A 14,495-nucleotide genomic window follows, 5' to 3' on the forward strand; every position below is an offset into this window, starting at 1 on the left:
CTTGTGACTGTTGTCATGCAGCTGTCTGCAGAAGGACAGTCTATATATTGCACTTTCTATTTAGATCCCGCCTTGATAAGATATTTTTTTAAGAGGAGGAAAATGGGAAAAGTGGCATGGCTCTTTAAGCCAAAGATTGCTAAACTTGCATGTGAGTGTGGATTTGTTGCATAGGTTCTGTGGAAGCACAGACAACAGTGTTTTTGAGAGGCGGTTTTGACAAAGTGAACTAGCTGTCCACTGATTCAATTACACAAGAAAGTTATAACACAGGTGAATTTAGTGACAGTGAGGCCTTTACAACAGGTCCCCCCATGACGGTCGCTTCAGTCCTAATGCAAGGGGAGAAAGAAGAAGAAGAGGAGGAGGAGGGGAAAAAAGAATGAAGGGCAGCAGCTCATTTATGTTCATGCATGTGAGGGCGAGGGGTCTGTGTGTGGTCTTTTCCTCAATATTTCATTGAAACCCTCCTCCCTCATGGGAGCTGAGTGAGTGATGGTGCAGTCTGTTTCATAGTTGGTGTGTGAAAACCAGTTTTAAAAGGAGAGGAGCTAAAAGGGAGGATGACAGGGTTTATTCTTCACCTTGTAGCCTGAAATGCTGTGTGGAGAAAAAAATGCCTTTTTCCCACGTGACTTCACAGAGAGCAGACTGACATTTTCACAAAAACAAAGTCTCTAGTTTTCAGCTGCTCAATTTGTTGTAAAAACATGTATTGTCACCAAAATCATTGATGTGAAGAAATTGTTATGGACATTCAACTAACTCTGCTCTGAAGACATTTAATTTAAAAAATGTTTTCTTCACGCATGACCGGCGGTACAAGGTGAGTTAGTCAGAAAACCAGGAAAAAACACAAGATAAAACAAAAGTTAAGTCAGTCAGCAGCCAGAATACCCATCAAAAAGGCTGGAGTGTCATGTAATACTCAGGCAAAGTGTCATGCTTCGTTTGCTCCCACCTTAGGTGTAACAGCAGGAACACATATTCTGTATATATATATATATATATATATATATATATATATATATATATATATATATATATACAGTATGTGTGTGTATTTATGAAAGCAGTGTGCATGCACTTGTGCACATACACTCAACAAAGTATAAATTATTTTATATTCTCTATGTAGTTTTATAATTATGAGGGTGCAGCATGTTCAAATGTCAGTCATGCAGGTGTGTTTCAAGTAGCGCACGCGTGTGTGTGTGTGTGTGTGTGTGTGTGTGTGTGTGTCAGTCAGAGTAAAGTAGGAGCAGGAGAAGGGAGCTGGCTTGGTCGTGTGTGGCAGAAAACAACAGGAAGGTGGCACTGTTGTCCATGGCCTCGCATCCAGAAGTGGGACAGACGGACGGGGGGAGGGAGGAGCTCAGAGGTCTAGTGGGTTGGAGAAGGTGGGGGTCTCCGACTGCCATGGACACACAAACGGACAGAAACAGGATACAAAGAAGAGAGGATGGGACAGGTTGGATTAGTGTTTTCTAGGTGTTTGCAGCCCCCTTTAGAACTTCAATTTAAGGTTTATACTTTCATGTTTAGATTTCAGGGGCCCCCATGTGTTAATCATGCACATAAATACAATACCTTCACTCACACAGACAGCCATCATGAGATAACACATGGTAGGAAACCCCAAAAACAAGGCTCAGTTAGCACGGCCACAATGCAGTTAATGTATGTTTGCAGTAGAGGCCAAATACAAGCAGAATAACTTCATATCCAAGTGTCCTAAGTACAGTAGCAGGAACTAATGCACTTTATTTTATAAACTGTTTGGTGTTGTAACAGGAGTGCTAAAAAACCCTGAAAGGTGTAAACATATGATAACATGCTATTGTTGAAGGTTTAAGGCAGAAGGCATCAATGTAACGTACCCTCCAAAACAGTAGCTCTAAGCCGAGGGGTCGCACTATGAATTTAAAGTCACAAGCTGATTCACAAATAGCATACATAGGCTACCATTTGTTTTCTTAAGAGGTGCTGGTTAGTGGATTTAGTTATCTTTGCACAGAGCCAGGCTAGCTGTTTAACCTGCTTCTAGTCTTTATGCTAAGCTAAGCTAACCTGCTGCTGGCAGTTGCTACATATTTACTGTACAGATAGTTCTTCTAATCTAACTCTCGGCAAATTAACAAACTTTTCTTTTCACAAACCCATTTTGTTCTAAACTTTTTTGTTTTCTGATATTTCTTACATGTTTTAGCTTGTCGCCCCTTAAAGTGAAGTAAAGTAATATCTACTCACAACAGCCTTTTCAGAGGTTGCGTATGTCTATAAACTGTAAGTAGTGCAACCAAAGAGAGATGTTCCCCACTCAGATTGTTTCGATTAAATAGTTTTTAGAGGCCTGGGAATGTAAACAATCCTGTGTATGCCTGGGTGGAAAAGGGTTGATTGAGAAGTGAGCAGTGCTACCTGCACATATGCTGATATTAACAAATGTCATGACTTTAAAACGACAACGCCAGACACTAAAAGACAAAGTTAGGGATGAGTGGGATGTCATGGCATAAATACGTCACATACAACACAAAAACAACAATCACCTTTAAGTTTTTGACAGTTGAATCCTGTCTACCTTGCTGTAATCTGAGAAAATGACTCTTTCACAAGACATTTTAACACATTCTGACAGACTGACACCCCTTCAAAATAGGAATTATTGAAACAACTCCAAAATCAGCTCAAACACTGATGCAAACACACACACACACACACACTCTCTGAGCTGGGTGTGTGTTTGCCCATGCAGCGCTCTGGGAAGAGAAAAGAAAAGTGAGAAAACCAAAATGGCATGCAGTGAAAGGATGCCTCCTGAGAGGAAGAGAAAGAAGGAAAGTGGCCATGATGATGATGATGGCGGACAGTACCCAACGTACCAGAAATGTTAGTCCTCATTGGTCAGTGATAGTGATTCTGTAGAAGGAACCATAGTCATGTGGGACAGAGGTGTGGTGAGGAAAAGAGGGTTGAAGAGAGAAAAGGAGTGCAAACAGTTACAGTGCAGGAAATGACCAATGTCACATGTGCTCAGCTCTCACTTAGGACGTACCAGAATAAACAAGTTCACTACTGATCACTACAACGTTTTGGGAGGATTTTGAGCGACTCCTCTGTTTAACTTGTCAGGGCTGCATTAGCCAGTGAGAGCTTTGCTCAGCAACGTTAGTGTCTCCTACTTTACTTTAAGAGAGGCAAGCTGCTACTCTGACAATAAACAGGTCCAGGAAAAAAAAAAGAAAATTTAGCTAGCTCACAAACAGGCAAGCAGTGAATGGAGAACCGAAAAAAAAAAAACACCTCTAACGCTCATTCCAGTCGCTGACTTGCTTTGGAGTGCACTATTCAGACGAGGACAGTGGTGAGGTGGGTGTAAGCAATGAATAGTGGAGTGTTAGTGTGTTGAAAGTTCAAAGTGGTGGCAGAAAAATAACTGTTTACCCAAACCAAGAGAACAAGAGGAAAATAATCCATTGGTTATGAGTTGTATCATTGTCTATTCATCTATTAAGGGATCTCTATCCATCCATCCATCTATACTCTATCACAACCAGAGCTCTCCATGTTCATTTACCTCCCTTATTCCCTCATCCAGGTGTCTACACATCCCCCTTACTAACAGAGAGTATCCACCCTTCAGGTCGGATATCTAAGGTTTCGAGGGTAAAAACCTACTTTGACAAGTTTAAAATATCTTGGCGTGAGGAACGGCTGTTTGCTTAAAAGGCCTCTTGTGTTTTCACTCACCTAGGCACACTTGGGGGTGCGCGGTTAGGGCGGGAAGGCACAGTGGGTGGTGGCCCACTGTAAGGGTCCGGAGAAGCCCCCGGGCGAGACGGGACAGGGGGTCCCCCAGCAGGAGGAGGCCCAGGTGGAGGCCCACGAGAGACCGGGCGGCCCGGAGGTCCTGGTGGTGCCCTGCGGTTTGGAGTTGGACTGCTGGCTGGAGACCTGGAGGAGAAGGGAGGACACATGAACCACTGCATTCACAAAAAATAAAGCAACCAATCTCATAATAACTTTCCAAGCTCATGTTTTACTTGATTGTTTAATAGTGATCCAAATAATAAGTTCAAGTGTCCTCCCTCCAACCATCACCCACACAGCCTCTAATCCTCAGTCTGCTTTCATCGTCCCTTACCTTCCTCCGGAGCTGCTCCGCTGCACCTGCAGCCAAGAGTCATCCACCGGAGGCGGCATGGTGGTGGTTATGGTGGATGTGCTGATGTCACCGATGATGCTGAGGGCCTCCCGCAGGGCGTGGTACATCCGCAGCATCTCATCCCGGTGCTGGGCCTGCTCCTGAGACTCCTCCATCAGCGTGCTCTGGTCGCCGCACGAGTACAGCTGGGCCAGCAGCTCTGCGTTGATGAACTCTTTACTCTGGACAAAATGACGTTTTGGGATGAAAGTTAGAAAGATTAAAGTTATATGTATCTGGAAGAGCTGGCAGTTGAAATGGTGAGCTCACATTGTTAATCATGAGGTGCATGATGGTCTTCGGCATCAAGTCCCGGACGGTCTTGTTGACGATGGCCATGTAGGAGTCAACCAGGTTACGAATGGTCTCCACCTGCCGCTCCAGCTGAGGGTCCATGCTGTGCATTATGTTGTCAGAGCCATTTTCATCGCTGCCGTCACTCTGTGGAGACAAATGGGGGAGGGAGGACAGAGGACATCGAGTTCAACGTCAGTTTAGCTTCAGCAAGAAAAGAGAGAAACAGAGACTGTAGATACATCATACAAGATCAAAGGTGACTGGCAACTCTGAAGAAGATGGTTCACTCCATAATTGTTTCAGGGTGAATACTTTATTAATATTATAAAGACACAAAAGTGCTTAAAATGAACGATGCAGAACAAAATAACATACCTTTCCTTCCTTATCCTATAAGGTCAAACAGCAATGAGGAAAACAGACATTGAAAGAGGACAAATACAGTATCACATGAGAGACATGACAACATACAAATATACTCCAAATAAACATCACAACAACTCATATAAAACAATAATTAGCTTTACTTTTAGACAAAATCAAGGTTAATAATGTGTTGTGTTTTTGCATATGGTTTCGTACTGCTTGCAATCAATCCAATGATTAAAACATAAATATCACTTATTATACATGGTATACTGTATGTATGCATAAAACAAAAGCTTTGAGAAAATCTTACCGTGACCCGTTCAGGATAAACTCCAGCTCTGAGGAAGGAGGCCTTCCAGGCATCGATGTCTTCCTGAGTCTCACAGGCCAGCTCCAGCTGACGGTAGTCCTTGTACACATTTCTGTAGACACACAATGCTGAATGATGTTCTTTGGGTTTTTATATATTATTCTTTTATACCCCAAATGTGTCACCTGTGATGCCGCATATCCTAATACGGTAGGTGGATGGTAACTACTGTATATATTTACTCAATTACTGAGGTACATTTTTGGGCTTCTTTATACTTTTCTTGCTATGGTTACTTCTCAAACTTTCACTTCACTGACATTCAAAACATTTTGTGTTGTAGACTGAACTACACAGCAGTATTTAAAGCTATTAAATAATATATTAATAATAAAAAAACGAATTTACCTAGCAAACTACTAGGTATTACAAGTGTTACTTACATTTTAATGCTTTAAAAAAAAATGACCCTAATATATAAGTCTTCAGGTCGATACTTTGTAAACTTTAACTTGGCATTACGTGATCAATAATATTCCTCTGCTGTGTGTATGTGTATTGATGTGTGTGTGTGTGCATGTGTAATAAAACCTCTGTTCGGTGTTGAAGAGGGCAAAGATGTGCTTGCTGGACATGAAACCTTTCTCCACATCGCGCAGCTTCAGGTTGTCCACCTGCAGCATGTACTTCTTCTCCTTCTCCTGCAGGAGGCGAAAGAGAAACACACTGGTTGCACACAGTGCAAGAGAAAGAAGGAGACTGAATTGCTCCTTGGTTGAGGAATTTGGCTCAAGAGTAATAACGGTCATAGAGATTTACAGTATTTTGCACTGACATTGTACATTAGACCAAAATAAAAGAGCTACTGCAGAAGTCAATGTTGCATTATAATCACTGTGGGCTGATCAATTTACTACTTAATATAAAAACTTCTAATTTCATGAGACACAAAGACAGAAATTCGATTAAAAGAGACGACAAAGAAAGATGATGAAAGAACTCTGGGAAATGCTCACATATTAAATGTAACAGCATGGCAAAAAAAAGAGAAGAAAAAGGCAAGAGAGACAAATGTGAAAGTCACACACAGCCCTCAAGTCTGTGGTTTTGATTACAGTTGTGCAGGGTAAAAAAAAAGAAAGGGGGTGGGGTGGGGGGGGGGGGTGAGCAACAAATGAGAAACACACACATGCAGAGCGAGAGAGAGAAACCGCATCCCAGTGTAGAAATCTCTTGTACTTGTAAATCTGCTATTTATTTATGAATCAAAGCATCTGACACATGCCACCACTCTCGCTTCTTTTCTATCTTACACACACACACACACACACACACACACACACACACACCGTGTTGTGGTTTGACTCCTCAAAGTCTATTGTTACAAAATGAAGTTTACTGAGGGTGCATTTGTGTGTGTGCGCGTGTGTGAATGTTTTACTATCCACAGTAAAATTTGTCTTTAAAAAAAACGATAGCCAAAAATAGTACAGGGTGAGTGAGTTTCTTTAAACATCGATAAACACACACACAGAGACACACACACACACACAAATACACACGGACTGCTTTTGTAGCAAACAGCACCTTTGAGCGTAGTCTCTAACTAACCTTAAAACCATCTGGAGAGCTAACCACGGGCCTGCCCTGCCCAACCCAGTGTGTGTGTGTGTGTGTGTGTGTGTGTGTGTGTGTGGAGAGTAAAAGAGCGAGAAGGAGACAGGGGGTTGTGTGTGTGACCAAACTCCTTCATCAAAGGATTTATGACCTGTGCAGCCAAATGGTATATCCCCTAACTGCATGTAAAAACTCTCTCACTCACACATGCACACGCACGCGCACACAGACACACACACACACACACACACACACACACACACAGACACACACACTTAAACCCACGGTTCACCCAGGTGCTATACAGAAAATAAAACTAAACAAGCAGTCGACCCAGACTGCTGACATCATCATTAATGGGGCAAAGAGGTCCCCGTCCTCCGTCTCTAAGTTTGCTCCGTATTTCTCCATCTTCCTTCTTTTTTCTCTCTCTCTCTTCATCATTTTCTTCCCTCCTCTTTCCCCTTGTTCCCTCGCTCTCTTGCTTCCCTGGGAGTGAGCAACCTTGGACTGATTCATACATTTTCCTTTCCTCTGGCCAGTAAATCCAGTCAGGATAGTTGGAAAGGGAGAAGAAGGGGGGGGGGGGGGGGGGGGGGGGGGGGGGGGGGTTATGGTGTGTGAGTGTGTGCATGATGTGAGGAAAGTACAGAGAAGCTGAACTAAAGCAGAGACGGAATGGCAAAGTGTGGAATAAAACAAGCTACACATATTAATACGAAGACAAATTTGGGTTACTACTTTTTTTTAATACAAAATGCACTTTCCCCACTTCTGACAGATTATCCGTGTTTCTGTCTGTCAACTAGCCCATCTCGCATGTGTGTTTTCATGTGTATGTGCGTGTAGTTGTGTTGAAGGAAGTCGGGAGTTGAGTGCTTTCCCATATGCTCCCATAAAAGCCAGCCAGCAATAGCGGCCAAACGTACAGAATTCCGACGTTATGCACGCACACATGAACGCATGACAAAACAAACTCCAACATCCAGATACACACATGATATGCATTAGCTATATGATATACATATGTATGAAGTGCACACACACACACACACTTTATTTGACCTTTATCCACAGCAATTGTACTTGCATTGTGAATCAACTTCCAAGAGACAGACAGGCAGGAAGACACATACTCAAACTACAGTGAGGTATGGGTGTGTGTGTATCGGGGGACTTCCCTTCTGTTTGCAATAATCACAATGGAAACAGCGAGGTTGTGTGTACTTGGTCATAATAATAATAATAATAATGCATTTAATTTATATAGCGCTTTTCATAATACTCAAAGACACTTCACATAATTAAAACATCCTAAAAGCTAAAAATAAATAAATAAGAATAGCTAAAATACAGGTAAAACAAATAAAACTAATAAATAGGGACTTTGAGTTGCTCATGTGTGCACATACCTGCAATGGAATCTGTTTGTGTAATCAATACGCAAGAGAGGATTTGTAAATGCAGAACAACAATCCAGTGCTGGAATACATGCGTTAGTTAAACTATGACCTCATGTCACATACTCTTTTGTCTGTTGAATACCATAAATACATCTTGTGGTTTGATTAAAGTACTCAAGTCTGTTTTATTTGATTCATGAAAGACATTTATTGACAATTATCATTAACCAGTAGTGATCTGATTACAGTCCTTTGCCACAGGTCTCTTTTGCTGTGTTTAGCTTCCTCGTGAGTCCCTCCAGCGAGCGTCTGTCCTCTTCTGGGACAGCCTCTTTCCACTGCTTTTGGAAGGCACGGTGGGTGGAAATGTTTTGGAGGATGTCACGTCCGTGGCGCCTCACGTCCACTGCAGCATCAACACATATTTTTCTTACAGCAATAAGGAAGTGTTTGGTGAACTTTTTGCTACTGGTGAGGGTCCGTGTTGCTCCAAGGATGTCGCACAACTGGCTGAGGTGTTGAGCTGCGCTAGCTCTAACTGCAGCGCTGCGGTGACCCAGACCGGCATTCAGCAGGGCTTTCATGGTACAACCGGGACTACAGTTTTTAACCATTGCGTCCAATGCCAGATTTGCCTGCTGCTGCATTAAAGTATTGGACTTAGACACTTTCAGCAGCACGGCACACCCTGTTTCCCCCACCATGTCATCCATGGATGTCTGAAGGTGAGCATACATCTCACCCAGAGTGGCCATAGCAGTGCAGGAAACAGTACAGTGCAAGTTCTGCACCTCCGTTATGACACCCACACAGACTTTATGAAGTGAGGCCTTCAATATGTCCTGATGGTTCCTTGCCAGATCTTGAACACCTGTTAAACCATCAATTTTGTTTTGCCAATCATCGGAGCCAAGTAGTTTGAAGATATGGTCCAGATGTTTTTTAGGATTGGACATTGGCCACAGTCGCTGCTTGTCTTCATCAGTCTTTGGAGAAGACTGTCTCACCTGGAAGGGTTGAGATGGTTTGACTGAGGTAGGAAGAGGAGGAGGAGGAGATGTGAAAGACGGCTGAGGGACGTATACCTCAGCGGGACTTTCAGCCTCCACTGTGCTGAGACTGGAGCCCCCGAATCTGGTAATCATGTCAGAAACCTGAAAGGCTTCCTGCCTCGCATGGGCATGAATGGCCTCATCCTCCATCAAAGTCCAGAATATTTGCTTTTCACTTTTTGTAGGAGTCCTCCAGTCTGTCTTGTATTTAGAGGTCCTCTGATTACCTGACTTGGTGGTTATCAGGTCAGCCACCTTGTCTGCTTCCTGCTCGAGATGAGCATGCATGGCCTCATTCTTCATGATAGACCAGAAGCTGTCTTCATCAACGTTTTCATAAGGCTGTGCGTCTTGCTTGGACTTTAATGTCTTCCGATTGCCCCTTCCTTTAGTGATATGATCAGCTACCTTGTGGGCTTCTGCCTTGAGATGAGCATGCATGTCTTCATCCTCCATGATAGACCAGAGGTTGTCCTCATGAAAGATTCCCAGAGTCCAACAATGCATGTTGTCTTGTGTCTCTTGGTAAGCCATTGGTAATGTTGACAGAAAGATACAATGAACATTCAATTGCTTACCGAAGTGTATTCTTGAATGTGTTCATCCGGCGTTCTAAAACACTGTGTGATGTCACAAAGAGAGGTAATCTTAGAATTATGTAGTTCCAATTCCATAAACTCACACAGCTATGTGTATAAATGGGAATTAGTCATTTACGGACAATTCTTCCCTGTGTGTTTGCAAGAGAGATTGGAAACTGCCTCTCACGTGTTGGTGCAAACTACAGTAGAATATACGTTCAGTTGTGAGTTTCTGAGGTAAACCTAGATACAACTAATGCAGTCCAATGCAACTGCAATGAATCCTACCTTGATCAATGTTATAATATTCAGTTTGTGTTTAATCTCTTCTGAGGCTGCAGCTTGGACTGCTGATGAACTGCATTGCATTATGCAGAGAGGTGTTTCTGTTATTTAGCCTACCTTCATGGATATAAATGGGGTGGACAAAATAACAGAAACATGTCAATATCACGCAATACAATTCAATAGCTGAATCAGCGTCTCTCTTAAACAGTTTCTACGGAAACTTAAGGTTATAACCTTCATCGGATTTATTGCAAGGCTGTTTGGTTTGGTGTACCTAATAAACTGGAAACTGAGTGTGCGCCTGTGTGACCTTGCTTATGTCCCACTGCCGTGAGTGGAACACACACAAACACAGTAAACAAGGTGCTCTGGGTGTGGCTGGCCTTGAAATTATAGTGTAGCCACCACAAACCAAACCCAACTACTTAATATGAGTGGCTGTGTTGAACAAGTTTAATAAAGTAATACTTTATTAAATACAGCCACGCGTCAATGGAGGTCAATATTTCACAGACCGTGCTGTGAACAGGGAAAGTATTTTCTACCAAAGAAACAGTACTTTTGAATAACATTGAGGGTGAGCTCTGTGGGGTTTTCCACGGTGCTAGTGACAGTGATTATTTAAAGAGACGTTGCCGTTAAGTCTTCTGAATACAATTTCTTAATATCGCCTCCTCTATATTGGAATGGTAGCAGAAATCACAGCAGAGGCTGACACCCACCAGAGTTGGTTAGGAAAATGTGTCTTTTAAAAGTTGGGTGACCTGACCCTTTAACCTTGGATACTGAGTTTGAAACCTTTTGTCTGAACCTCAACACACACACACACACACACACACACACACACACACACACACACACACACACACACACACACACACAAACACTCAGCATGCTGTGCACTCGGTAGTTAACCTGTGGTGTTTGGAGCAGTGTGTGTGCAAAGTACTTTCCATGGTTTTATTTTTCTAGTGAGTAATAGCAGGCTCATTATGAAAAGCCAGAGGAAGTTCACTTCTGGATTCATAAAGGCATTTCACCACTCACACTGCACAAAGTCCAAAAAAACCTCTCAAAGTCTCAAACACTAATTCAAAATGTGGATGAAATATGGCCTCACACACACTCACACACACACACACACACACACACACACACACACAGACAGAGAGAGAGAGAGAGAGAGAGAGAGAGAGAGAAATGCTACAGTGTGTAAACACACACACAAGGGGACTTTACACAAACTATATCCAATTAACACTTTAAAACAAATCTGAGTAGTTTGGTGGGCAAAACCAAGAAGATAGTCGTTTACGGCATCCATGTTGTTTTAAGAGGCTGCATATGTCTTAGTGTGTGTGCGAGTGTGTGTGTGTGTGCGAGTGTGTGTGTGTGTGTGTGTGTGTGTGTGTGTTGATGGGAGTCTGATAGGAAAGTCCTGGTGACTTGGGCCATGCATCAAAGGGCTGCAGAGAAGCCGCACGGCATCTGGGAGCAATAACGCTGCCTCTAACCCTTCATTACCACAAAGACTGGGCCCTGGGTGGCAGCCAACGGCAATTTTCACAACCCTCCTCCTCACCTCCCTCCGGTTTTCTTTCCCTCCATTCTTCTACCATTCCCCTATTGAGTTTTGCCTTTGAAAAAAAAATTAAACAGAGTATTTCTGTAAGTCCTACACACTGGGCAAGGGGAAAGACATAAGAAGGATGGGACTCGTGTTTGAAGCACTTGCTTAGCTTCAATGCAAAGTTGTTGTTCAGTCAAATTAATATATAAAGAGCTTTTGACAAATAGGTTTGTTACTTCGAAACCTAATGCACTTTTGGGAGGAAAAACTTCTTCTTTTAAATGAAGACAGATATTGCTGAGTCTACTTTATAATCAAAAATCCCACTAAGGCACGCCACAATCTGGGTTTGGTCTGTGAGTAATATGTCTTTGAGAAACAGCCTCTGAAGAGACCCAATTTGACTTATGCCATTTGGACTTTATTTAAAGTAAAGACACATGTTGCCAACATTTAAATCAGTTGCAACAAACAATTTGGTTCAGAGAATTATGATTGGGAAAAGATAGATTAGAGCTATTCTGGGACAATGTGTAAAAACACAGCTGTTGATGACTCGTCGAGCTACAAGGTAATAATGCTCATAACAAATCACCTTGGGCATCGGGCCAGTGTCCTCTCCAATACTTCATATACCTTGGGAAGTGCATCTTGATAACAGTGCAGACTAAAAGTTTTTTTTCCTCGCTCATTTGTCAGCTACAGACAAATGTTTCCAACAAATCTAATCTGAAACGTTCCACTGATAAAAACAGTGTAATATATGACATGTTTTGCTTGGCAGGTGGAACTTGCTTTTCATTGCTCTTTTTTTCTCTCCCAAATGTTTAATCTCAGCCCATTCTAGAAAAGGGACTCTGCTTTTCTCTCCCTGTGTGAACAAGCACAAACACAAATATACTTCTTCACGGAGAAAGGAAACGTCCACACGTCGACGACACACTCCGGTTGAAACACAGGCCGGCCGTTCGGGGATACCTTCCTGTTTAGCAGCTAATTGCCGAGCAGTTAATTATATGCTCTGCGTTTACTTCTGCAGAAGGTCAGTCTAACAACCCAGTGCCTGGCTGGGACATGTGATCAATCACTGTGACCACCAAAGAGTAAAAGAAAGAGGGAGGGGGGGCGCCGCAGTCCGCTAACCGCACAAACAAACACGTGCTTTTACACGAATAGTGACTGCTGTCTGATGGAGGGTAACAGCTCTGGTCAACCTTTGTGTTTATTGGAATATTTCCTAGTTTCCTGAAAAGGCATGTGATTGCGTAACAGATTTATATATTTCAGATTCACGTGTAATGAAAGAATAATGCCTGTAGAAGGTCCCTTCTTTCACATGTGAAACAAATATTGTTAGATATATGTGCAGGTGCAAAAAGGGTAGAAAGAAAAGTACACCTACAAACTGAAACGTTCACATCTGAGGTAAACATGTGCTGTTAAAATTACATTGAGGTAAAACGTTCACATATGTAAGCCAACAGGAAGTCCCACAGGGGGTTGCAACTTTTTATAGAGTTCTAACGTGTATTTGTGGTATTTTATAGATGCAAAATTTGAGGAATACTGGAAGTGGGCTAATCCTTAAAACCCTTTATCCGGTTTTACTTTCGCCCTTTTATCGTCAGAACTACATGATCCAAATCAGACTTAAATTAACTGCTGGTCTGAATACTTTTTTATAGGAAAATGAACTGCCAGAATATAAAATGTGCACTTCTAAATCAAATTTGTTCTGCATACACAGAGAGTGTGTTTGGAAAGAGAATACTTTTATGACATCATGGTGCCAATAGTGGGCAGGTCCAATGGTGTAGAGGGAATTTAATTCTTTATACTTTACACATTTGCATTAATTGTAGTCTTGTAAAACTTGATATTCATGATCACAAAAAAAATCTCTCACTTTATGTCAATGTTAAAGATGAAATTCTACCTCAAGCAAGTCATTAAGACAAAAAGTAATATAAAATATAACGAGTATAAAATAGCCATAAATATGGATACATGACCGTGAGAATAGCTTTTAAAAGGTGACATGCAGCATTCTTAAACGTCTGTCAACCCTTCTTCAAAGGAGGCAGAGAGCCTGCACAGTCTCACATACACATAACAAAATGACAAAGTACACGCACACCCATGCGGAAGACATTAAGACATTAAGTGCGGTTTCTTTTTATCTGCCTGTTGTCTGTTTGGTTATAATCCCTGGCTTTGTTTTCGTTATGATTTCTGTGTTGACCTAATGTTTGGGATATGCAAGGAACAATCAGAAAAAAAGACAAACATACATTACTCATTTATCTCATCAGTCAGGCAGGATAAACTTTAAATTATCCCCAAAACACCCTGTGTACCTCCTCGGCCTCTGACACGCTGCGGTCGCCACTCATTTCCTGTTTCTTTTTTGCAATCTCTAACCCGCTTTTCTTTTTCAATAAGGCCCTGTAATTTATTCATCACCACAATTTTGTCCATGACATCTTTCAGTTTTCTTCTAAAAAACGTTTATACATCTTTACACCTATTCTCTTCTGCTACCTTGATTAACTTTAGTAGATTTCATATGTTTAGCTGTCCGTTCTATTTGTTTTGTGTCTTCGGTCTCTTTTATGTCTTCGGTCTCTATATTCTTTACATTTCAAAAGCAGCAACGATAGAAAAGATAATAAATGTGTCTTATCACATCTGAGCTCATATTCTACTCTACTACATTTCAGAAATGTTAGCAGTTCCCCTGCCTCTAAACTTCTCACATGGTTTCATTCAAATAAATATTCAAGGTCCAAAGAGCTAAAAGT

General features: G+C 41.9%; 1 protein-coding gene across 2 annotated transcripts in view; it reads right to left on the minus strand.

Annotated features, from left to right (window-relative positions):
- Positions 1 to 1,351: 1,351 nt before the first annotated feature.
- dnm1a (dynamin 1a) overlaps positions 1,352 to 14,495 on the minus strand; it is a 43,905-nt gene continuing 30,761 nt past the window's right edge. For both annotated transcript variants that reach the window (XM_034546679.1, XM_034546678.1), the window contains 7 exons: positions 5,775 to 5,884; positions 5,184 to 5,295; positions 4,880 to 4,894; positions 4,478 to 4,648; positions 4,148 to 4,389; positions 3,754 to 3,957; positions 1,352 to 1,414 (listed from right to left, as the gene is read on the minus strand). In XM_034546679.1, coding sequence (XP_034402570.1) covers positions 1,384 to 1,414; positions 3,754 to 3,957; positions 4,148 to 4,389; positions 4,478 to 4,648; positions 4,880 to 4,894; positions 5,184 to 5,295; positions 5,775 to 5,884 — 885 coding nt within the window. In that variant the 3' untranslated portion in view covers positions 1,352 to 1,383. The remainder of the gene's footprint in view (positions 1,415 to 3,753; positions 3,958 to 4,147; positions 4,390 to 4,477; positions 4,649 to 4,879; positions 4,895 to 5,183; positions 5,296 to 5,774; positions 5,885 to 14,495) is intronic.

This window comes from Cyclopterus lumpus, chromosome 12, assembly GCF_009769545.1.
Source record: "Cyclopterus lumpus isolate fCycLum1 chromosome 12, fCycLum1.pri, whole genome shotgun sequence".
Classification (NCBI taxonomy): domain Eukaryota; kingdom Metazoa; phylum Chordata; class Actinopteri; order Perciformes; family Cyclopteridae; genus Cyclopterus; species Cyclopterus lumpus.